Genomic DNA, 26,097 nt, shown 5'->3' with positions numbered 1-26,097 from the left:
ACACTCCAAGCCTGCCGCACACACAAACCCAATAATTTGAAAGGACAATGGCACAGCTGTCTGGGAAGAACACAAATAGCCAAGCACACAAAGGAAAATGATAGAACTACTTTTTTTTAATTAAATGAAAATGCAAAACTGAGAACGATTCCAAATAACAGCAGGGACCTCTGACCATATGACCCGCTCTTATTTCTTGGAATCTCGCAGGATCGACACTCTCATCAGTACCACTCACTCTGCAGCCCTGGCTTCTCGTGAATCTCTCATCAGCCCAGTCATGAACACAATGAGTTTCCACGTGTCACAGCACTGCACTTGAAACAAAGAGATGCATCCCACTGCTCCGTATGTATGTGTTGTTATGTAATGCATTAAATAGAAAATATACATAATATTGCTCAGTGCAGTGCAGAAGTGCTCTAGCAGGGGGCTAAAAGTAATCACTACAACACTGCAGTCAGCGCAAGCAGGTGTAACTTTTTCTCTTTTATCTCCCAGTGGCTTCAGGGCACATTTGTAGGGAAACAGTGGCGCCATGGTTTCTGCTGGTCAGGGAATTAAAAGGGATGGGGTGCCAGCCTATTGCCATGGGAACAGAAGGAAAATCAGGGAATCAGGCTCCGCATCCTGGAGCCTTCAACATCAAACTCAGACCAGCTGAGCCCCCAGCCCCCAGGAGTGGTAATTAGTTGCACCTTAACGAGAGGGTGTTGATGAAGCACAGCCACAGGGGACGCTTATCCTGGAACACAAAGATGTCCTAATGCAGAAGGTCCCAGCACAGCCAGCTGGTCACCCTTTTGTGAGCAGTGATAAAAAAAAAGCTGGGACAGCCTTCTGGGACCTCAGAATGAGGCCTGTAGTTCTCTCCTGATCAGCAGTCACGATGCTTCATGGCTGCACAGGAATTCCCTCAACGCAGAGGGTGTTTAAATAATGTATGACCGCCAGGTTACCATTAACAACTGTGCTCTTTAGAGCGTGTAATATTTCACAGGCTTTCACATCCATCTTCTCACACTGAAAAAATCACAGTTTTTGTTTTAAAGGAGGAATGTAGCAGATAAGACATCTGAGAAGCCAGTTTGTTCACTGGCACTAGAGCAGCAGTTTGGAGTCAGCTAACAAAGCAGACAGACATTATATTAGTCCATTCCTGAGCCTCATCCAAACAACATTAAAGCATGAGACTTACTTCCTAGAGGGCCTAGTGTCTTCTGCATTTTGTGGCAACTTGTACAGTTAATTTAATATTTAACTGAGTTATTTTCTTAGACATAAGCAGGATTTTTTTGTGTGGTTAATTACTCAAAGCAATCACTTTATTCAGAGAACAGTAACTTATAGAACACTTTGGAGCCTTGTTCTAAGTATGACAACTCTAAATTAAATGTTTAGGCCAACCCAACCCAAGCTCTCACTAGACTCCAGGAGCACAGATGTCTCTGCAGGTCTCTTTAAGACAGCAGCACCTGAAGGGATGAGAGAAGCCGTTCAATTAATCTAGTTAAATGAGTAATTAGCCCATTTAGCTTGTTAAGAACTGGGTTTGAATAAGTTGTAGACACACATCAAGTACCTGGACTGGACACTCCTGCACTAGAACCTTCAGGAAACAAGTCCGATACTCCTACTGTATAGGAGCAGATGTCAAGATCACCCTGTATACATGCTCTTAAGTGGACTACAACAAAACCTGGATTCTCTGATCTTTCTCTCTTCACATGTGTATTGAAAAATCAATCTCAAGCAATTTCACACTAAATTAAAGCTCAATGCCTGATGGTTGTGTTAAATAAATTCCATTTGTCCCTCCAATCTTGCGATTTGAACAGTGAGCAACAGGCCTCATAGCACATATTGGCACACAGCACACAAAGTTCCACACTAGCTTAACAGAGGGACAGAGCTGAGCAGACTCCTCACAATAAGAACTGTGTGTGAGTGAATCCATTCTGGGAGATATAACTACACAGAAAAACAAGAACAGAAACAGAACTACGAGAAACATTGGGACCTTCCAGGCTCCAGTGATTGTGCCATGCACACCTTCGTCTAGCTATAAAGTGCATACAGGCAGAGCTGGAGAAATCGAGAGAGTCGAGGGATTAGCTTCACGGAAACAGCTTTTGTTTGTTTGAAGCTTCTTCCACTCTCCCCCACTCTCGCAGAACCGGAACGTGCCCACTCCTCTTTCCTGACCGGGGGCCAGCACCAGTAGATTAATTTTCTGTGAAACAACTTAATCCTGCGATAATACCACCAAGAGGGCCTAATGTAGTGGCAGGGAAGATATAATCTCCCCCAACGGGCTAGATGGTAATTCATAACGCGCCCAAATCGTGATAAATTATTACCAGAAGCCTACAACACAGTCATCGTCAAGCTGGCTGTAGTCTTTGCAGGGCATTAACAAAAAAAAACAGTTTTATCAGAGAACACTTGCTTCCCCTTGTGAAGCAGCTTTCTCTACAGTCTTTGCAGTGTTAGTACATGAACTGAATGCTCCAACCAGGCGTATCTACAGTACCTCAAGCCAGCTTCACAGCAGATCAAGTTTATTGAAAGCCTACTGCATCCATGTCTTGTCAGTGATTATTGGAATTTTCTTTTCAAAGAAATGTGAATTGGAGTTTTCCCCCTATGTCCCTCCTGCCACCCCAGTCTAGCTATTTGTAAATAGGTGATGCGGCGACATCACTGAGAGCCCTGTGAACAACAAAGCATGGAAACCTCGACTCTTCCCTGCCTGCCCCCCCCCCCATCCCAGCACACAAATGGTACAGCCCACGCAGGAGCCAGGCCCCTGCTCCAAACCAGCATCCTCGTGACAGCTTGAGCGGCAGTCTGCTCTCTTCACGCCTCACCACAGGCCGTATTGACTACCAGACACCTCAAGCCGCTTTTAGACTCACGCGGCACTCGAGAGCCGTGCTGCGGCCTGTAACCTCCCCTGCAGGCCACGACCTCCTGAGCTACATCAGCGCCAGGGTCAGGGAGGAGAATTACGGTCCATCCTCTCCAGGTGAAGACCCTGAGCACGTCTATCCGCGTGCTCTTTCCCAGACACACCCCATAATGAGGCAAGAACAGAATGTCTGTGGTCTTTGCTAAGGTCACATTTACTAACAAGTACACAAAAGCCACACCCTCAATAACGTACTGACCAGTTCACTGCAGCTGTTGATGAACCTGTAGCTCATTCTCGCACCGTGACTGGGACCTGTGCTGACTTGCCTACTCTCTCCCCTGTGTCAGGCTGCCACAGAGCTGATGTGTTACAGCAGCTAATCTTGACAGGTTAGGTTCCCAGCAGCCCAGGCACTGTGTGCACACAGCAATCACACTGGTCCCACTGGGCAGCGGGGGACTGAACTGCTATAACCCGTGACCACACACAAGCGAGCACACGCACAGGCGCGTCCCAGCACGGGTAAACAGACAAACACGGCCTCAGAAGTGCGCGCACACACACACACACGCCTGCACACCCGGCCCATTGTCATTATTAATCTCAGTAATTTGCCACCTGAAAGGCACACTGGCGCACTTCCCTACAAAACCACATAACGGCAACTGGAAATTGGGCTTGCGTGCAGGCTGTAATTAGAGCCGGGTGTGCTGCATTTAAGAGGAAGAGAGTCGTCGAGCTCCAATTTGTAGCGGGTTTTGTACAGTTTGACGTGTTACAATCAATTATAGTCGCAAACCCAAAAACTTTTCAACCATCAGCATGCTTCATTGACAAAAGCAAGGGAAATCCAATAAGTGACGGCTGTTATAGCCTCTTTTACATTTCCAGTCAATAGTCGTTTTTCCCCTAGTGTAACCAGAATGGCCATGTACAGTATATGTTTGTTTTTGACGTCACAGTTCTCAGCCAGCCCCTGACCCAGTTTCCTTTACAGTCATCCTCCCCCAGTGATCCAGACTGAGGAAGGTAGGTTTGCTAACTTTTAATTTCACTCAAGATGTCAAAATCACGACAGAGGAGCCCTCTGAATTCTACAAGGATGGGATTGTGAAGTGTCAACACACCTCTGGCCACCAGGAGGTATGAACAAACCATGCTTTCAGGCATTTAGCGTCAAGAATTAAGACCTCCATGAGGAAACTGCATGCAATGTCTCTTCCTCTGCCTTTCTTAGCTAGCCTTATGGGTTGTATTCTGTATGAGGAAATAAAACAATGAAATTCAGCAGGGGGGGACTGTTCATCCTTTGGGAGAATGTCTGGATGGATGAAGAACGAGATCTAAGATCATTCAAAGCATTTAAACCTAGTGTGCAACACAAAAACATCCTATTCTTAGACAGACAGTCTCGATTTGAATCATTCAAAAAAGCTAAAATGAGCTGCCTTAAAATACAGATATCAATGTGGCATAATACCAAGCACCAGAAAGAGCAGGCACAAACACCATAGAGTCTGGAAGCTTAGCGCTGTGCATCATGCGGGGCCTCATGCAGACTTTCACAAAGAGCCCTGCAGGCTTGCACAGATTCTGCAAAATACATCAAATATACCCATGAGCAGAAAGCAGAAGGATGAGACAGGAAGCCAAACATCTGTAGTGATGGGAAACTGCTGATCTTGACTGGACAGACACGGAGGACAACTCCCTCTTCATAGTTCTGTCGTTTATGGCTGCTATCCCAGAAAGCACAAATTGTGGATTTCCAAGTGTGATAATGGACAAGTGCATTTGCAAAATGACAACAAAAAAAGAAGACTTAAGAGGCTACCAATATGTTGAATTAAGGCAGATCACATGCTGACAGATGAGTACGGGACTATTAAGTTCCTTTTATTTTATTCCATTGCTACAAAGCTGGAATTCAGGAGGAATGTGTGATACCTAGTGCTAGCCACTGTGACCTCAGACTAACATGAGTTGGCAAAGACATAAGCATCCATTTGCACAGACACTCTACTGAGCTCAGTGTTCTGTGAAAACTGGACATAGCATAACTGGCAGAGTTTGTGCCTTTGATGTTCCATTAAATCAGCACACGCAAAAACACATGTAAATCTATTCCACAGCTACAGCTGCTCCTGCTGTTGATCCCTAGGTCACACAGGGGAGATATGCAGGGGCAGATCATCGTAAAGATCCCATTTAATCTGGGGCACACGCCACAGCATGCTAGCAAGTGCTCATAAAAAAAAAACATACAAAACAGGCTGGTTGATTAACAAAGATGTGGGCTGCTGAAATGCAGAATAAACAAAGCCGTTCAATGCAAAAGAGATATTTTCAGACAATATCTTGAAGGCAAAAAGCCTTTCTGTTCTGCAGCGTAGTAGGAGCCTGGAATGCGAGGTGGTGATATTGTAGCTGTGAGAGCCTCTGAGAAAATGTGGAGGCGGGATGCTGTTGCCAGGAATGGAGAGAAAAGGGAGCTGGGAGTGACTTTCCTTGCTGATTTGCAGAGTTTTCTAGAAAGCTGCAAAGACCAAACTTTTTTTTTGTGGGAGGAAGTGACATCCTGTATTTTGCATGGCAGCACAACCACAAGAGGGGCACGGCAGGAGAGAAAAGAAAGGACCTTCCTGCATTTCCCCTTCAGGTCACTGCACTCTGCGTCACTGAACCACACTGCGTTTCCAATGAATTCCCTCTGCATCCCGAATGACAGATGACTTTCCAACTCTGTTCTGTCACACAGGACAGAACGGGAACCACAGACATCAGCACCATTTACCAGAACTGCCCCAGCAGGACTGGTCATGCCCATATGCTCTCCCAAAGCAACGGTGCAAAAGAAAAATTCCATCCTGATGAGAACACTACTATACACAATGTGGCCACAAAGTGGTGCTGTTTGCCATTCAAAAACACAAGACAATTGTGTTTCCAACTTGGAGTAATTTTGTCTCCTGGAGTTTTTTTTCCCCATTGCTAATCATAATTACCTAGGCTTAAGAAACTATTTTATTGAGCTTTTTACTTAATCAGACAGACTGTTTTAAATCATATTCTACAGGCAATCCCACAACCCAGGAAGAATCCTACTTCAAGAATCTTTCTGCCATGAAATTTAATCATTTAATACATTCTTACAGTCCACACAACTGGTGTCAATAGTACTGGATCAAATGCTCCCCAAACGTTTTAAAAGAAAACTGTGGCTTAAATTCCTGACAACTGGTTAATGAAACAGTTAACCCCCTACCCCCCAACCTGGTTTGGGATTGAAGCGAGCGTTAATGGAAAGAATTAAAAGGAGGCCTGATCAAGCATGTACTTTAATTAAAGAGTTCAAGCGGCTTTAGTAATTAACCCCGCGGTCAGACTGCAAAACAGAAGACGCAGGCGGACTCCTGGGAACCGCTGGGCTGGAGAGTGGGAAAGAGGAGTGCACGTACCTGCTCTCTGTGCTTGGATGAGCTTGGCGTACACAGCGTCTGCGGACTCAATCAATGTGCGGCTTGTCTGGATCATCTGCACAAAAAGAGAGAATAGCCCTCGATCAGGAAGCTAGAGCAATTACCCCATCTCGCTCACTTCCCGCGCCAGAGCACTCATCCCTACCAAGGACTGCCTGAACAATACAGGCTCTTCCTGGGGAGGAAGAAGACTGAATGGGCTTTCTATGAGAATGTCCCATTCAGCTCAAGAGCTATTGAGGAATGGCAGAAACGTTTGTTTTATTAGACGGAAACTATTCCCAGATTGAAAACACAAAGCCTAGCGCTCTTCCCCCATCATCTGCTGTGACCAGTATGCTCTTAGTGTTTTCTTTAATTAAGATCGTTTAATTATTCTATCCCCAGCTGACTGGATTGTGAAGGATTTTTCAATTCTATCATATTTATTGAACAATATTAACATCTGGGGGGAGAAAATAAAACAAGAGAAAAAGGGGTCACAGGCAAAAACACTTCCCCCTCTCCACCCCCCAGGAAGTTTTGAGGCTTTTCATAATGTCTTAAGTCTAATTGTGAAGTGGTTTCTGGCCCGTCAGTCCAGGATGGGACTGTAGCCATCACAAGAGAGGGGGAACCTGAACTATATTTATCCTGCTGAGCTCGCTGATATTGAGTGCCAGCAGGATGAAATCACCACTGGCAGAAAGGCCGACAAAAATAAACTTGGGGCACCGCTGTTGAGGACGTGACTCCAACAGGAAATGAATTCGAGAGGCCCAAGCCCTCCAGTCTCTGTCTGTGGCCATGAAGGGCTGCCCTTAGATCTTCAAACTAGGGTCTCGGAGCCCTCTCCTCCTCGTCACGTGGGAGCCTAGTTTTTGTGGGTCTCAGCTCCACTCTTGGTTGGTTCACTCAACTGAACTGCTGGACGACTCAAAGCTTTTGTGGCAGTTTTCCCGTGAAGCAGAGAACTATTGTCCAAGGCACGTAAGCAACTGCAATCACAAGGCCTGAGGAACCTCAAAAGGCTCGTCCAACACCTTGAAAGGGAGAAGAAGGAAGGGGAGAGGGAGGGTGTGATGGCTGGGGCAGAAGAAGGAATATACAGGGAAAAAGCAAGAAGGCGATTTCTTTTTTGGTCCGCCTGCATAAAATTTAAAGGCTCGCTGACTTGGTATTCCTTTTGACATCATGCCTCTCTCATCTTGGTTTTGCTCCTGCCGCACCCTCACTCGCTCATTGTCTTTTGATCGAGCCATCCTGGAGCTGCAGTATACCAAGACGTGGGTCAGACTGAAGTTTTTTTCTCTTGGAGAACTTCGAAAAGGAGAAGAAGGAGCTGACAGACAACTTCCCTGTGAGCACAGCCCGTCGCCCCAAAGAACAATCACCAGATCTGATCAGAAATCTGCACTGAGTGCTTTCCCAAATAATCTAAAAAAAATTGATTTGATTCATACTCCCATCCATCCATCAAGAGATATCTTCCTTCAGGATTAAAAGCAATTTATAAAAGCAAGGTATTTTGCTATTACTATTATTAATAAAACAAGGAAAGGATTCACATAATGTAACATTATGTAATACAATGTTGCACCTAATTTAAACGCATGTGCCCTGGCATTTCTGAACATCATTAAAAGCGTCAGGAAATCTGAATCCAGCTCAAGATTCACAGTGCAAATCTAGTTAAGTGCATTAAGTATTCCTCTCCAAGAGAGCAGTGAACGCTCTCCAGATCAGCTAGTGCTAGGCACTGTGATGCAGTAACAGACTGTATATTTCACGGGCAGAAAAGACCCGCTGCTGAACACGTGAGCCAGTTAAACATTTTCCCATTTACTTGTTTGTTCAAATACAAATCAAACCTCTCTCCTCTTCTGAGCTGTAAGCTCCTGCACAGCCACGCATGGCTCGGTCTTCCTGTGCCAACTGCTTAGAGGACTTAGAGGCAGAGTTCAGTCATGATCCCGCTGATGGCAGCTTCGCACCCTGGGCACAGGACATGGCCTGGAAATGCGGAAACGCTGCTCAGGAGCACATTATCTGGCAGACTTGAGCCGGATCAGAAAAGGCGACTTCCTGCAGGCTACGTCAAATGCACAATTTACCGATGACTTAATCTGCAGTATCCACTGAAGCCAATACCCTCTCTAGGCCAACAGGAGGGATGCAGCAACAACATCCCGAGACAATGGAGTCATAGAGGTCAGAGAGAGGAGAGTCATGTGGTGTTGTGTGCACACGCACTTTTTGTTTTTTGTTTGCTCTAATAGTGTCCTTTCAGTTGCTCACACTCTCCCAAGACAGAGCAGTGTGATCATCCTCCTCTGGGCTTCCCTTTCAGGAATAGGTCAGAAATGCAGGGGCCTTCTGACATGCACAGCTCTAAATGCAATTAAAAATAAATACTTTAAAAAATACCCGTGTCTGCAGTCTCATCAGTACAGTAAAAGCCGCCAGACTCCAAGCCAAATCTACTCTGACCATTTTAATGCAAGTCAGCAAGCCAGGGGAACTTATATGTTGTGCAAATGCATCATATATACTAAAATGGCTGACCTCTGCAGTGCCAGAAATATATTTTGCTCCATCCGAAATACAGTCTCCTCAGCACTGATTAAATATTGCAGTTTAATGACATTTCCAAAGAGCTCAGATTTAGAAACGATTCAGAACCTAATACTACCGTCCTCCGCAATTGATATAAAGCAAATGTTTTGACATTTTTTCACAAATGACGGCAGGGAGGTTACACACACACCAGCACCAGAAGTGGGATCATACGACTGTAACCATAGTGGAAATATACTGTTTACTGTTTGGGGAATAATTTGATCGGATCCTGACGTCTCCGATTGGAATGGCCAAGCAGTTGTGTGCAATCTGCTGCCAGAGGAGTGTTGGGATTCGTCAGCCTGGGCTCTCTTACATACCAAACCAAGACTTAACACTTAACACCCACATAAGACAGGGTTATTAATAATCCCATAAGCAAATAACTAATAACTAAGCTATTAGGCAATTAACCCCAACTGTGACTATTCACAGTTTCTAAGCTGTAAATAACTTAAACTGCCTAGTGGCAGGCCCACTGCCATTACAACCCCTTCTACACCCAGTCCACTACAGACCCCAAGCCTGCCCCCAGAGGTTGCCGCGGTGACGCACCGTGTCGTAGGCCATCAGTACTTTGCGCAACAGCTCCGGCACCGGGCCCTGGGCCTCCATGGTGGGGTAGGCCTCACTGAGGTTCACCGTCACCTGCAGGGCCCGGTCGCTGTTCAGCAGCCACGTCGACACCGTCAGGATGCACTGCTTCATGTTGGCAGCCGGCGTCAGGCCGCACAGCTCCTTAAAGGACACCATGGCGTTCTGAGGAAGGAGGAGAAGAGGCGTGTGAACGAGCAGACAGGTTTGGAGGTACGGTGCCTTACGCTGTCATGAATAAACAGTGTCTCGCTTGCATGCCTAATGAAAGTGTACCAAGACCGAACATAGTAAAAACCAAATAAAATACAGCTAAAGCACTGTAAAGGGCTTCTGAATTTTAGTAGATTTTTTTGTTTAATAAATAAAGGTTAGCTTTATCGACTGTCAGAACTTGGTGAGGATTACGCAAAGGTCAGATATGTCTCAATATGTAAAATCTTAAGAGGGCGTACTTTTGTTTTCACATCACTGCGTGCACAGTGCATAAAAAATAAGGAATACAGATCGACACAACGACCTTTGCACTGCTTTTCATCAGCAAATCGAACTGATTCAGTCTCTGGTCAGGAAGTGAAAAAAGCTTGCTCAGCAGGTATTAAGTTGCTTGCGCTTACAGCTTCCCAGACTGAGTGACAGTCATTTGATAAAACCGGCTCAGAACAGCCCTGTCAAACAAAGAACTGATTATGAAACTTGTTTTGTAAATGAGCCTTGAGAGTATAACGATATACACATGTATTATGGGCGAGACAATCAAGCATGGAGTTAAAAGAGAACGTCCTTTTAATTAGAGGAGCCCCTGAGGATGGCTAGTGAAGCTGTGCCTTCAACAAGCTACTATACCAATCCAGTAAGGTGTATGAAAAAAACTGGGTCCTGGGAATGCCCAGCACAGCGTGGGAAACAGTGTGATCTCTCATCAGGAGTCTGGCCACAGAGAAAGGCCCTATTATGCTTTAAGAGGATGTAGTTTCCCAGGGCTCCAACCTCTGCTAAGAGGAAACCGAATCGGTCTATGCAGAGCGGAGACGCAGCTACACTGGAAGACCTCCGAATCACGTTGTACCATTCAGACTTCATCCTGCCGGGAGGGACTGAGCCAATTTCACAGCCTTCTGTTTTTCAGGAGCTCCTTTTTGATGACGTTTATTTGAAAAATGAAAAGGAAACTGCAAGGTAACACAAATCATTCAGCCGCACGGAATTATAGTTCGGTACATCCTGAATTGGGTCCTGAGTTTTTAATAAATGCAGACCACGGAGTAAGAACCATCACATCACAACGTGCAATAAGAGACCAAATGAACAGGTGGGGGTGGCGTGTTAACAAAATCTCCATCAAGAAAGTACGAGTGCATGGAATTTGACAGAGGTACGAATGCACCCACAAGCACCGTGATAACACTCAGAGCCCTGGCATCCAGTTTTCCCACCCTACCCTCAGCAGGGCTCAGATAAAGATGTCCCACTGCCTGGGGAAACCAGGAACTGCATTCTGGAAAGCTTGACTTTTATATGTGGTAGCCATGCAGATCCACTCTTGTAGCATGTTAACAAAAATGAAACACCCAGTAAGGCTCACAGATATCAGCCCACATCCCTAGAGGAAATCCGAAACAGCTCAAACTCGCTCTGCAATAGGAGATTTGTTTCCACGTTTCTGAGACAGCAGAAGGATATTTTGCCATGCTGGCAGCCCCCTCCTCCGGACGCCATTCTTAAGCCTTTTGTTTCACGTTGTCACCTGAACAGATTGTGGAGCTGCAGCTGCAGCTATTGTTACTCTGCCTGGGACCTGGGAGGAACCTCAAGGTCAGCAGTCTCTCCCCCTCGTGCAGTTTGCTGCCCCTGACAGGTGCTTTTTGAAACTGGAGCGAGCTGGGTGGAATCACAACACACTCCAAGACAGCAGAGCTCTGCAATAATACCACCCACCCAAGAAAAGGTTTATTTATGTGACATGTACCTAGCTGAAGAGGCTCGGTCTCCCTAAGGCGTCAACTGTGGCAACATTAACGATGATTTCTGTTTTAATTCAATTGGAAACGGGACTTTATTTGTAATTAAATGAAGCCAGGAACACTAACAGCTTTTTTTTTTACCACCATTGTTTGACATTAAAAACGGGTGACAAAGGCAGAGACCTTGTCGTTTGGGCTACCAGGACCTCGATTCTTGACCCTGGAGAAAATAAAATAAGATAAGGCGAGGACTTTTGGCTCTTTGTTCCATACACTTGCCACTCTCAATGTAAAGAAATGTCTTTCAAATCCTGATATATTTCACACGTTTCCATTTGACATTCCATTTGAAGAATAAGAAACCCCCCTGGAAAAAGGCAACATTCAGCTGAAAAAAAATCAATAGATTCCGTGAGTCTAATTTTCATTGTACATGCATTTTAGCTAGGTCATATGTGAGTTTCACAGCCAGCGTGAGATCCATTAGCCTGGTAATTAAACCATATAAAAAGAAAAACTTAATTTATAACCATTAACTCAGTACAATACTGGTGCCCTTACTACAATAGCACACAGTGTGTGGTTGCTTGAGTAAAATGTTAAATGATTACAAAGGTCAATTGGGTACATTAAATTACAGGGAAGGTGTACTTTAGAAAAAAATACACTTAGGATACAAAATGCAATCAGTGTTCTCTGTGCTACACATTTTATGTAAGGCAACACTTTTAGCAAACTTACAATCCCCAACATCAAAAGGCTTGCTTTGAGGTGCACCGGAAACAAATGTACAGTATTTCCTTTCAGAGACCTTGCTGCTATAGAAAATAGCTAAGTGTGCCGATTTTGAGGTGAGATAAAGAGACTTGAAGACGCTTGAGGAAAAGTTTCTTTTTGCATTTGGTATAACGACATGGGTGGCATGGTGGCACAGTGGTTAGCACTACAGCCTCCCAGTGCTGGGGCCCAGGGTTTGATTGCTGGGGTTCTGTCTGTGTGGAGTTTGTACAGTATGTTCTCCCTGTGTTTGTGTGGGTTTCCACTGGGTGCTTTAGTTTTTTCCCCACAGTCCAAGGACATACTAGTAGGGTAATTGGCTTTTGGGGAAAAATGGCCCTGCTGTGCATGTGTGTGTCTGTGTTTGTCATGTGAAGGACTGGTGTATGCCACTGTAGTATCCTGCCTGCACAAAGTGCATTCCTGGGAAAGGCCATGGGCCACTGTGACACTGAATAGGATAAGTGGTTAGTGAAATTGTTGTGAAGTGATGTCATAATGACACTTTATCAGAAGTATGAAAAGATCAGTCTTTGAAGTTGTTCCTCCAAATTTGTTTAAGGCTCTATAAAACCTGGAAAAACTGGGCCTTTCTAAACAATGCAACAAAACAGCTCTGTGGCTCAGGATCTGCGCCTGTGGCTGGATGGTTGCTGGTTTGTATCCTGCTGCCAGCAGAGGAATCCTACTCCGTTGGGCCCCTGAGCAAGGCCCTTAACCCCAGCTGCTCCAGGGGCGCCACATAAATGGCTGACCCTGCGCTCTGACCCCAAGCTTCTCTGTGTGTCTGATGGAGAGCAAGCTGGGGTATGCGAAAAGACCAATTCCTAATACAAGAGATTATATATGGCTGATTAAGTGATCTTATCTTCAACAGGATTTAGAAATGGGGGCTGTTCTGATCAAGCTGACTTGATTCTCAAAATACACAGTTCCAAACTTGAGCGCTGGTGAGTGAAATCACAAGCAATCCTTGCATACACCAGCCATAATGAGAAGGTGTTCAATATACATAAAAGGCAAAGAACTGTCAAATGAGTGCAGTTTAATGAAAAGGGGAACTGACAGTTAATTACAAGGCTCCTGAGAGACATCAACTTTAAGGAATGCAGCACGGCACGTGAAGAGAGATCACATCACACAACGAAAGTTTCACTGCAGTTTTCACTTTACTTATCCCAAATCTGTGCAACAGCATTCAAGGCCAACATCCAAAGTACTGGACTGAGAACATGTACTGGCAACATTTCAGACACCTACTTGTCCAGATATTAAAACACCCAGCTGTTGGAGCCAACAGTGTGTAATCAATTTCCAGTTCTAGCTCTATTTTTTGCTTTTCAGTGCTGCAACCCAACCACAAATTAAACCTAGAAAAAAATGCCTGATGACAGCTGTTTTATAGCACTAGAGGCGGAGAAAAGAGGAATTGAAAAACAATACAAATCATATTTTTGCAAGACAAATGGTCTAGAAGGCAAAGCCAACTGCTGAAATTCTAATTCAATGACCCCTCAGACGCGTAAAAAAAAAGATGGATGATGTGGATTTGAGCCACATTTATCGCAAGTTGTGCAAGCACAAGATATGAAGGAACATACATTTTTAATAACACTTGTCCTATAATATTATTCTGCCTTGGGGAAAAAATATTCCAAAATATTAATAATGCATCCTGAAGAACATTAGAAATCGAATGCACAAAGCAATGTATTTAGCCCCCTCACGCTCTGCGGGTAAATTGTGCAATTGGAAAAAAAAGTTCCATGGTTAGAAGCCGCAGATTCTGCTTTTGGCAGAAGCGCGCTCTCTGTGTCAGTCATCTGCGCCGCATGCTTCGCCAAAGCACCTCATTGTCTCCCGCCCTTTAAAAGCTCTGAAAGTGTTCTCACAACCTGCTGCCTGGCTCTGCTAGCATGCTGACGAAGAGGTCACTGCCAAGACTTGAGCAGCTCAATATGGGGTCTCTTTTTATAGAAATGCTGAAAGGAAACCAGAAGCAGCCTTTAATGTGAAACGTGTGTAAACTGCAAACGGATTTTCCTCGCTTCCCCTGAGTCTTTTTTATGTCTGTGGCCATTGAGGACTTGTCCAGAGTTTGGAGTTTCTCTGCTGAGGGGAGAGTGCGCCCCTACTTCTGACTTCTCATTTCCACCTGAGTGTCTATCTCTCCAGGTGGATTCGCCAAACTGTTCAAGTCTTTGCTTTGTGGGTGTCTGAGGTGACAAGGAGGACATGCTAATCCAAGAGGCAAAGTCACACAACAGAAAATGGGGCTGGTTATTTTACACAGTGCTGGCTGGCAGATAAGGGTGTTTACTGGGCAAACTGCAGAGGACAAAGTCAGCTAGCCTTCACTGATCTTCAAGGACACTCCACTTAATGCCCAACACTTCAACCGGTTCTCTTACTGGAGTCAGATCTGTGACAGAGAACCCCCAATTTATTCTAAGCACTGCAAAGGAAAAATATAAGTCACCCGACAGACCCTGCCTCGGTCCTTGTTAATGACAAAAGTCACTGGTTAATACCCACGCTGTTATTTCAGATTTTGTTTAGCTTGCTTTGGCCTTCAGATACAGTACAGTAAGTGAGCATGTCTGCCTCCATGCTGAGAGAAAATGATACAGGGCCTTTTGCAGCATACAGTAAGTAAATGTATTTTTTTTTAAAAAGCAGTCTTACCCCACAATGCATTCAAGCTACGATCAGGAGCTGTGCTCGGTGAAAAATACACAAACATTTTCACTTATGCCAGATCTTCTCCTGTGTATCCCTAGGAGAGCCTTAAATTAAAACCTAAAATAAAACAGCTCCTTCCTACGCTACTTGACAACATGTTACTTGACTGTTTCATAATTTCCAACATCCTCAGAGAAGACAGCAGGAGTTCAGAAACAGCCTCCCAATGCAAGCCCTGAACCTATGGAGGGGGCAACAGTAATGATTACCCTTTTCAAATGGCCTGTAATTGTCCTCCCAGCAATCGTACATCTTTATTGCATGGGCTTTTATAACATGTAAATACAGAGCAATTAGCAAGGAAGCATAATCCTTTTCAGCTGCTGCCTCAGAATCTGCAAACAGAAAATTACAAAGTTCAGAATCATGCAGAAACATCCTCTTTCTCCTCTGTTCCAGCCTATTCAAGTATGCACTTAAAATCCACCCCTAACCTCTAATTATGCTCAATGGTACAACTCTTGCTTTCATTCTAATTGGTGTGTTTTCAAAAGAGGCATAACATTCATTTCTCTGTGACTGCTCACAAATATCTCATTCTGCCTTTAAAAACGTGATTTTCCTGCAGTGCAAATGCTCTAGTCCTACAGCTGGAGGCTTTACTGTCTCGACCAATGTCTGTAGGGCAGGTTAAGAACTACAGCCCAGATTTCGAACTCTGGGTTAGGTCTTACTGTGGCAAGTGTGGTTTTGGCCATTCTCTGCTGGAGATGGGTAGGCTTTACTTTTCCATGTTATCCTTGACTTTCCAACTAACAGTGACTCCTGTGACTGCCCTGGGTCACTGGGTGCTTGCAGTGCCAGCAGTAAATGATCTGCTATTCTCCCAGTGAATGCTCACTCAGCAACTGACACTAGAGGCCTTTCAGTGTGAAGCAAGGTCTTTTCACACTTCAGAGGAAAGCCAGTAGGGTTCTCAGTCCTACCCTGCTGGTACAAGGGTTGAGCTGATTATGTGGCCAATTCCAAAGTGGGGTAATAAAATTAAATGGAGATCCCAAGTCTGGATAAAAACCAAGAAGACCCTTCCCCCAAAATCCCATCTGTCTTTAAGAAAAAAATCCAATCCAACAAATGATCCCTTTTGATGAACGTTTAAGCTTGTGATCACGAACCAAGGTACAAACATGAAACACAGCTTTTAATACAGTGCAAGAAACATTATAAATATATCTTAGTTGGTTTATTTAATATTTCTGCAGCTTTCAACCAAACCAATATATCGAGAGGCATTGGAAATTCAAGAAACGTTTTCGATTCCCATACTTAGTTGTTGCATTTATAATACCTCGAGGATACACGAGTGTGATCTCTCGCAAAACTTTGCTCTTCAGGATCTTACTAAAATTTCTACAAGACCGGCTTGAAGGTACCTCGGATTAACTTGTTTCTTTTCATTACATTGCAGCTACGCCCTTGAGAGGTCAGGATTAATTTGAGAATCAAATTCACAGAATCAAAAAATTGAGCGGTGAGGAGCTGGCATTTGGAAGAGCTGGTAGATATATATCATTTATATTGGTAATCGATCAGGGTTTGTGGTCTATTTGCTTGGTTGCGATAACCATGATCATACCTAAGAAGAAAACATAATCCGAAAGAGCAGCCCAGACTGTGTCGTACCTGCACATTTTCGCGGAGGTCCGTGGCCTCTCTCAGAGGCTGAGTGGCGGCTCTGAAGAGCTCATCGACAGCCTTGATCCCTGTGGTTTTGGTAGATGTGTACTCCCGGGCCCTCCTTCCCTTTCGCACCGACAGACCCCGTTTGTGCGCCTTCCCTCCTCCCCTGCGGTTGGTGATGGCGATGTGGACGAAGAGAGTGGTGTTCACGAGGAACTCCCCGGTCAGCGACTGCAGGGGGACGTGCCTGTACCCTGGCTGAAGGCATTCGAAGGGGATGGTGTACTGGGCGATGAACTCATCCCCGATGTAGTCATCGTCCAGCACCACGAACCGCAGCGCTGCCAGTTCGGGGAGGTTTATCTGAAACTCAAAGCTCTCGTCGAAGATGGGGTTGTCCCCATTCTGGGTGACGGTCTTAGTCCTTTGCTCGGCACAGTCGGCGGGGATGCCATGGATCTCCACGTAGATGTACGGCTCCACCACATCTCCCTTGGCAGCAGAGCCTTTGGGTTTGGGCAGGTTTTGCCCGCTGATGATTTTAATGTGCAGCAACTGGGCTGAGACCCCCGGCAAGGAGTCCTTCGCGTTGGCACTGAAGTAGGACACTTCTTCTCTCATGATGGATGGGCGAAGCACATAACCACAGTTGCCATTCTGCCGGAACCACCCAAGGTTCAAGTCCATCATCAAACCGGGAGTCTGGTAGTTCATAGCGACTATCTGGCACCCGCACTTCCAAAAATCCTGAGGGTTCATATTACTGGCATCAATCCGCATGGGACTGGGGTAAACCCTGGAGAGAAACCTCTTGTTGTATCGCACAAAGTCTTCAGGGTATTCATTGGCAAACCTATTGGCATCCACTTCATTGAATGAGCACATCTCCCAGTATTTCTGGCACCTTTTGGATGTTTCAAAATCTCTGAACTGAACCGACTTGCACAAGGACACCAGATCTGAGAGCTCCTTACTCAGCCTCAGTCTCTTGCAGGTGATCCCATTGAGCTGGTCCTTCTCCTCTTCTCCATGTCTCCTGGACATCTCCATGCCCTCGTCCTCATCCGTCACGTCCGCTTCTGAATCGGGATAATTCGGAGGCAACTTCTTCCCCTTGAGGAGGATCTTTCCTTTCAGTTTCTCAGGAGAGGGGAGGTAGTGCTCCTCTGCTTCTGGCGGCTCCATGTACAGTTTGTCCCCCAGGATTTTCTTCATGTGCTGTGCCATGACCGTTTGCTGCTGGACGGAGCAGTGGGTCACCAGGCAGAGGACTAAGGGGTACTCCGAGGTTTCGAAGGCGTACTGGTTGATCACATCAATGATTTTGGAGAAGGCAACTTGATGGGAGACTGAGTTCCCCACATAGATCAAAGGCTCATTGTCTGGACCATCCCAGACCACAACCTCCAGGCTCCGGCACCCCATCTTCAGAGCTCTGATATAGCCACTGATGTCCGAGGAGCCCCAGAAATGGTCTTCTAAGAGGGAGGCATTGTGAGAGGAGTTGATGTAGTAATGCGACAGTGGCTGAGTCATGTCCTGGCAGACTTTTTTGTGCTGTGGGTCAAAGATGTGGCACTCGGGAGAAAGGAGGTAGCGCGTGAAGCCATCTATGGAGAGGTAGCCTCGTTCCTTCCCATCGACGGATGGCTCGTACTTGCGGATGATCTCCATGCACATCTCTTCCGTTACCCCTTCCACGCCTTGCTCCACCTCCACAAACAGCATCAGGTCTTTGCAGTCCAGGTACTCCTTGTTGCTAGAGAACTGCACAAGGAGAAAGAAGATCTCTGGTCGCGTGCACAGCTCACAGTAGGCCTCGGTGAAGATGTCAAGGGTGATATCCTCTCCATATTGATCCCTAGCCTTCTGCAACTCCTTGAACTTCAGCTCGATCCTAGACTCTTTCATGCCTGGATTCAAGCTCTTGATGATCTGGGTGGCCCTGAAAAGATCAATGTGTCCTTTCTTCCCCATATCCACCACTTCAAACACAGAGCCAATCCATGATGTCCTCAGGCTGGGCTGGTTAGCTTCGATCACATCAACGGTGTGCCTCCCATAAGAGACCAGATATCTCAACCCCATCACCCATGTGTTGACGATGTCTGCTGTGCTTGCAACCAAATCTAGAGATTCATAGTTTTCGCCATATATGATGGAGAATGCACACTCCTCTGGGAATTGATCCGACAGTCCATTGCTGCGGAGCACTGGAGTCTTCTTCCCCAGACGCACCTCCTTGATGGTCTTGATCTCCAGCTTGGCTTTCTCCGAGTCCTTCTTGGAGGGCTCCCAGCGCAGGAAGCGCATGTCAGAGTCCAGGATGAAGTAGCGATTGTACATGCGGGAGTTGGAGCGCACCTTCTTCATCTCACAGCCCTCCATCATGAAGGACATGCAGGCAGCTGTGCTGTTGATCTTGCGGTCATTGGGCATGGTGCTGAAGGAGACTGTCTTTTTTCGCACCTGCTTCTGCTTTGATCCATCCTGCAGGGAAAGAGGTAGAATAAAGGTCCTGTTAGAAAGTGCAGATGAGCTACAGGAAGACTGACAGAATATTTAATGGCTGTTAGATATAAATGTTGACAGGAGGACAGATTAATAGATATACTATAGATGATACATCTATAGGATTTAAAGTACGTACATGAGCCTTGTCACAGGAACAGTCCTGAGACAGAGATAACACCAGTGTTGCATCTACAGGAGCATAAGCAGGCACAGCACAGCAGTATCTAGGAAGCTTAGTCTTCCAATGGAAGTATTGGATTAGTTAGTAGAAAGATTGTGTTTATGGAGGGGGGGCTTGGTTACTTTTCATGTTTAAGGTTGTGCACACGCACAAGACCACAAACCATTTGCAACTTCAGTGATGTTATAAAAGACATCAGCATATGCACAGACCAGGTGATCTGTTTCTCTGCTCTGATCTTGTTTTAATATGGACTTCCAATAATAAGCTCCTCATGCAGGATGAAAAGAAAACAGGCCACAATTTTATATGGATAAAACACAACGTCTCTATTACCATCCAGCACTGATCAAAAGAGTGCATTTGATGTTGTCGCAAAATAAATTCTTTGGCTTTGATTAGAATAAACAGTAATACAAATGAAATCCACTGAAGTTCAATTTATAGAACAAAAACAGAGGCATTTGCTTTTGTCTTCTTTTCTGGCCTGACAGGTCTGATTTAAAACCCCGTTTATTCAGACAAAAGCCACATTTTGCACAGAGTGCCGTTTTAAAAAAAAAGGTGGAAAAACCTTCTTGTAAAAAGAACAATGGATATTGTTCCCAAAAATTAAGGAACAATTACCGTAGCAGCGGCACTAGTTGACGTTTCATTTAATGGTCACCTTCGTTCAAACTACAGCATAACAGCTTACGCATATTATATATATCCAGATGATCTTGTTCTTACATCATTGAATTTTCATTCTCATCTACAGAGTTGGGTTTGCTGAAATAATCTGAGGAAAGTAATCAAATGGACAGTATCCTCATTTAGGATGGCACCCACAATTCCAGTACTCGGACTGGAACAATGTAGTGCTGCTATCCTGTTATCCTTTTAGAAAAACAAAGGGGATTGCCCTGACAATGTTGGCAATGCTGTGGTATTGATTGTGAACCTTCACATTATTCTGCCAAAGCATTGCTGCCCATAAATTCTTGGAAATCTATATCCTTCCAATTCAGGGTCGTGGGGCAGCTGGAGCTTATTCCGGCAAACAACTGGCTCAAGGCAGGATACACCCTAGACAGGCTACCAGTCCACCATAGGACAGATAGATACAAACGCAGACACACTCAACCAAGGCCGGTTTTTCCTAAAGCCAGTTGACCTACTAGCATGTCTTTGGATTGTGAGAGGAAACCGGAGCACCCAGAGGAAACCCATGCACACACAAGGAGAACATACAAACTCCACGGAGACAGTACCCCGGGTCCAGAATCGAACCCAGGGCTCCAGCGCTGCAAGGCAGCAATGCTAACTAACCACCATGTGCAGGCACTCATATTTAAACTATTTTATCTTGGGAAATCATGTGACCTTTAAACCCACTTCAGATACAGTTGAACCACTGCTATGATAAGCGTGTGGATAAGAGGAATCTGCTATGCAGAACACCAAGGTCACTCCACTGTCTGCTGTTCCTCCCAAGAGACAGGAAATGAGAGTAGAGCTTTGGAACTTGTGGCTTCACTACTGACAGAGGCTACCAAACATAGTTCTAGGTGGAGCTGGGCTATACCATACAACAGATTTCTCAAGCAGAAACTCCCAAAAGCAATATCAAAAGCCGCTATCTCGGACTCATCCTTGTTGACCTTATTTATTAGAGAGTTCTGTAACAGAAAGAGAGTTTTTGTGACTAGTGAGAGCATTAGGAATTTTATTCAAGATTTTCTGGGATTCTAGGAAAAACTAACAAATGCAAGCAGTATCTGAAAAGCTTTTCCAGGGCTTGGATCCAGGGGGAGTGTTGATAGGAAGCTATCTGGAGTCTCAATTCTCTGACATTTGGACCTCCGTGAGGATGGTGGTTTTCCCCATCCCATAGCTTTATCGCCAGTAAACAAAAAAAAAAATAATCAAAAGCTGTTTTTCTGGAATGAGTAGCAGTCAGCATGGGAAACCGTACTCATAGGAAAGCCGACATCAATGGAGTTTGTCAGGAAGCAGCTAAAAGAATAAGCAAGAAGTATGAACTCAAATAACAGGAAAAAGCAGAGGATGTGACCTTCGCCTTTAAGAAACACTAATGAAGAGGATGGGAAATGCCTTGTTGGGGGATCCGTGACAAATATTTTAAAAGCAAAATTATATTTCAATTAAGCTCTCGATTAGTGTCCCAGTCAATTTCTAAAGTGAAAACAACAAAACATTTTACAGCGTATAATTAATCTTTTACTGCTTTTGACGCACACACATACAGTACAGAGAGTGCAAAGGGCATTTCACTTTGTGGACAGAATGGACCACAAAGCCATGTGCATGAGGGACAACAGTCTGGTGGCGTGGATTAGTCGGTCAGGATCCGATGGGAAGGTCAGTCCAGAGGCCAGTGGGAGAGGGGAGTTCAAATATGCCTTCACCACAGGCCATAAATGCAAGAGAGAAAAGAGAAGACGCAAAGTTTTAAAATGAGCTAAAAAAACAAAAATGTAAAATAGCCTAATCCAATAAATCACTGGCCTACATGGTTCGCAGTGCAGGATTGACATGGGGCACAGGCAGGACTGAACCTGTATTTTCTGTGCAAACCCTGAACACCCTTGATAAGAAGCAGCCTTTATTTCAGGTCCTTTGATTAAAATATGGCCAGCATGGTGGCACTGTGGTTAGCAATGCTTCCTCACAGCACTACAGCCCTAGGCTCAAGTCCTGCAGGACTATCTGAGTGGAGTTTGTACTGTATATTCTCCCTTTGTTTGCTTGGGCTTCAATCTCACCGTCCCAAAACCATACTGGTAGGTCACTTGGCTTCTGGGAAGCTTTTGTGTCTGTGTATGCCCCACAATGGACTGGCGTCCCATCCAGGGCGTATCCTGCTTTGCTCCTGTTACTTGCTGGGTTAGGCTCCAGCTCTCCCACAGCCCTGTACTGGATAAGCAGATTCTAAAGCAGATGGATGGAGAGATGGTTGAATAGTGTAAAAAGCCATGCGTGAAAGTGAATTGGACAGTGTGCATCCTGAAAAAGCAAAAAAAAATCAACGCTTGTCATGCCTCCAATTCCTACTGCTTGATTGGGCTTTTTGGGAAACAATGGCGAAGCTAAGTGACAGCATGGTAAAAAAATAAAACAGTCAGGTTGGCAGAGAGCTGCTGGAGTGGACTGCCCATGAGTCAGGCAGAGCAAAGGTGACGCCTGCAGGACTGGAAAAGCCTGGATGAACCAGCTCAGATCAATGAGCCCCAAGAAACAAGGCCCTCTGTATATCCTTTGCTGTTCTTGAAAACAGTTTGCTCTCTCCCACCCGTTTTCTGCCAATCCCTGCTGAATGTGTTTTATCATTTGAATTAATAATTAGACTGAGTAATTAACCTGAGGTCAATGCTTTATAAGTTTCCATCCCAATGCATGCCATTTTGCAACAAAGGTCACTGCACAATATTAACCCTTATTAATCTTGCTGCTTTATCCAATACACGTCGAGTGCATAGAATCCAAAATCTCTTAACCTCATTTTTGGAATTTAATATTTAACAAACACGTTGCACAGATCTATAGGTCTAACACTGCAGAGATTACATGGGTTTCAGACAGCATCTTCAACAGCAACTTGGAATTGATGGACCCGTACAGATCCGGTCTAAAAGAACTCTTGTGAAAGGTGCTGTTCACCTGTAGAAATGGTCATGCTGGGAAACTCTAGCCCTTTATTACACTATTCACAACAAAGGGTGAGAACATTCAGAGGCAGTTTATTGTCTTTATTGGGTTGATAGCGATGCCCATGTTTTAATGTGGTTAGTTCAGCTGCACAAGGTCTGATAACAAAAACCACACCTCAGTTACTCTGATCAGCACCACCCTTTCAGAAATTCTTTTCTGCTTCATTCTGATTTTGACCTCAGTCATTACAGCCACAGTTGTGTTTGAGAGAACATTCCCTGCACTCGTTCCCCAAGGTGGGGTCCCGTTACCTCCTCTGGAGGCTGGGGGGGCATTAACATCGATAATAAAAAACAAATAAAAAAAGAGAAAAAGAAAGGTGATTCCAGACACTCAGAGACCTCTATACTCTTTTCATATTCAGCACACGCTTAAATAAAAATAATGAGAAAAGACAAACAAATGTAGGACCAAGGCTTTTCCTAAAGGTACACAGGTATGTTTAGAGTGTCTTTAAATCATAGTGACCCATATAAACCAGACAGAATATGGCCCCTTGAGGATCTGAACTGGGCACCCGTCGTAATTAATGTCAGTAGTGACAGGTTAATAATAGCTTTTTGTTCCAGCGATCATCTCCTGCTCTGCAATATCAGAGCTGCACAGGCAAACTAAAAACACTGCAGACTAGATGTGCACCTTAAATGCAAAGCCATAAACTATACTGCATAAATCTACATAGTCCTGCTTTTCTTCTTAATAACCCTTAGGTGCAAAGGAATATATCTAATATATCCTCTGGCACTTTGAATTAGGTTCTGATTTTGCAGCAGGAAGAGTTCTAAGTTGGTACGTCATTTATGATGTGGGTTTGCATGTTGCAAAAAAAAAGTAGCTCTCAGAGCTTTTTCTGTTTGCAAAGCCAAAGAACATTTAGTTTGTAACAACATTTGTACAGGTTGTTATGCACATCAATTCAATTGAATTGGCGCTACTTGCAATCCCTGCCAAGTGTGTACAACACCTGTCTAAGGGATAGTGAAATGTCACAGCCACCCTGCTTTATAGAACCATAGCCAGTTGCAATACGAGTGAAATGCAGACAATTTACACAGTGCACTGAGCACCTGAAGAGCTGCTGGCGTTCTTGTCAGTATGAGATGTGAACAAGCCAGAGTCTGGGTTTATAAACTTGTAAAGGAACTATGTTAAGAGGCTTGTGTGCTTTCACAGGTGGGATCATTTCCAATCCCATTAATCATGTGAATCAAAGAAAAAGAAACACACAGAGACACAAGGGTTTGTTTTTGTGATCGCATCCTAAAATACATTATCTCTTACAACAGCACTGATCTGATTTCTGCCCAAGCAATCTGACTGCAAATCCAGAGGGGTTTTTCATCTAATCCAGAGATATATATAAAACAGAAGGAGCCTAGAAACACTTTTTGCATCATGTATTCTTTTTGTAAATGACATATACATGTTTCTTTGAGGTACTGTTGTAGGGGTTTTGTACATACACTGTACAGAAGTAATAATAATAATAATAATAATAATTACTTACACTTATATAGCGCTTTTCTGGACACTCCACTCAAAGCGCTTTACAGGTAATGGGGATCCCCTCCACCACCACCAGTGTGCAGCCCCACCTGGATGATGTGACGGCAGCCAAAGTGCGCCAGAACGCTCACCACACATCAGCTATCAGGGGGGAGGAGAGCAGAGTGATGAAGCCAATTCATAGATGGGGATTATTAGGAGGCCATGATTAGTAAGGGCCAATGGGAAATCTGGCCAGGACGCCGGGGTTACACCCCTACTCTTTTCGAGAAACGCCCTGGGATTTTTAATGACCACAGAGAGTCAGGACCTCGGTTTTACGTATCATCCGAAGGACGGTGCCTGTTTTAAAGTATAGTGTCCCTGTCACTATACTGGGGTATTAGGACCCACATGGACCGCAGGGTGAGCGCCCCCTGCTGCCCCACTAACACCTCTTCCAGCAGCAGCCTGAGTTTTTCCCGGGAGTCTCCCATCCAGGTACTGACCAGGCTCACGCCTGCTTAGCTACAGTGGGCTGCCAGCTGTGAGTTGCAAGGTGATATGGCTGCTGGCCGTATCCACTCCATGGAGAAGTGTTAGATACTTGGTCTAAACAGGTACAAGATACAAGGTTTAGCAGGAGAAAGGGTGAATGACCTCTTCTGTACTTTAAAGTTAAAATCTGCAAACTAAAGAAACCAGATTTGCAGGGAACCAAGACTCTTTCACATCTGCAGCTCCTCATACAATGAAATAACAGGACGTGGTTTCGGCACCCAGGGAAATACCGGTAAAATTTGATTTGCATTTTCATTTGCATTGGTTAAAAAAAACAATCGGCAACAATCAATGCTCTCTACAACTTCAGACTTTGTTTGGTCTTGTTGTGAAACCATATGTCAGGTTACAGTCCTGTAGGGGTCCTAGGTATTCTAACTTTGGCCAAACCACCAGAGATCTCATTTACGCCCTTAACAAAGCCTGGAAGCTGTTCATTTTCCCCACATTCTGCTGAAAGTCCAAATCAACGAATCTGAATACCTTGCAAGCAGACATCTCTCACTGGCATGAAACAGTAGGAAAACATACTGTTCCTGCTAAAAATATACCAAGCAATTAATTATAGTTTGACTGAGTTAGTGACAGCATGGGCAGTACAAAAAGATTCAGGAACTACTGAAATCGGGAGGTGTTAAAATCAGATTCTGCTGCAGATCAATCTCTCCAAACAAAAGTGTTTTTCTTGACCTATGGTATTTTCAATGACAGTAGTCCACCTGTACATTTCTGCTTGACCTTCCTGTAAGGCATGCATAGAGACTGGAGGGCGCCAATCCCAGCTGCACCAAGTTGGCGGTCTCTACCAGATGGGGCATTTTCATGGGATGTTGAAAGGAAAACAATGTGGCTTGATACACCACAGCGCCATCCAAGGCAAATGTGTTCAGTGGAGGCAGGATTCCCGGCCTCCCCCTGGATTCGTTTAGTTCAGTTTATTTGACACGTGCACAA

General features: G+C 44.8%; 1 protein-coding gene across 1 annotated transcript in view; it reads right to left on the bottom strand.

The window, feature by feature from the left end:
• LOC148814672 (inactive phospholipase C-like protein 2) overlaps positions 1–26,097 on the bottom strand; it is an 86,654-nt gene that overhangs the window by 12,727 nt on the left and 47,830 nt on the right. The window contains exons 2-4 of the mRNA XM_088906082.1: positions 16,692–19,178; positions 9,547–9,750; positions 6,373–6,448 (exon numbers count right to left, since the gene is read on the bottom strand). Of these exons, the coding sequence (XP_088762208.1) occupies positions 6,373–6,448; positions 9,547–9,750; positions 16,692–19,178 (2,767 nt within the window). The remainder of the gene's footprint in view (positions 1–6,372; positions 6,449–9,546; positions 9,751–16,691; positions 19,179–26,097) is intronic.

This window comes from Atractosteus spatula, chromosome 26 (assembly GCF_055471065.1).
Source record: "Atractosteus spatula isolate fAtrSpa1 chromosome 26, fAtrSpa1.hap1, whole genome shotgun sequence".
Lineage (NCBI taxonomy): Eukaryota > Metazoa > Chordata > Actinopteri > Semionotiformes > Lepisosteidae > Atractosteus > Atractosteus spatula.
This window is presented reverse-complemented; position numbering and strand designations above follow the sequence as displayed.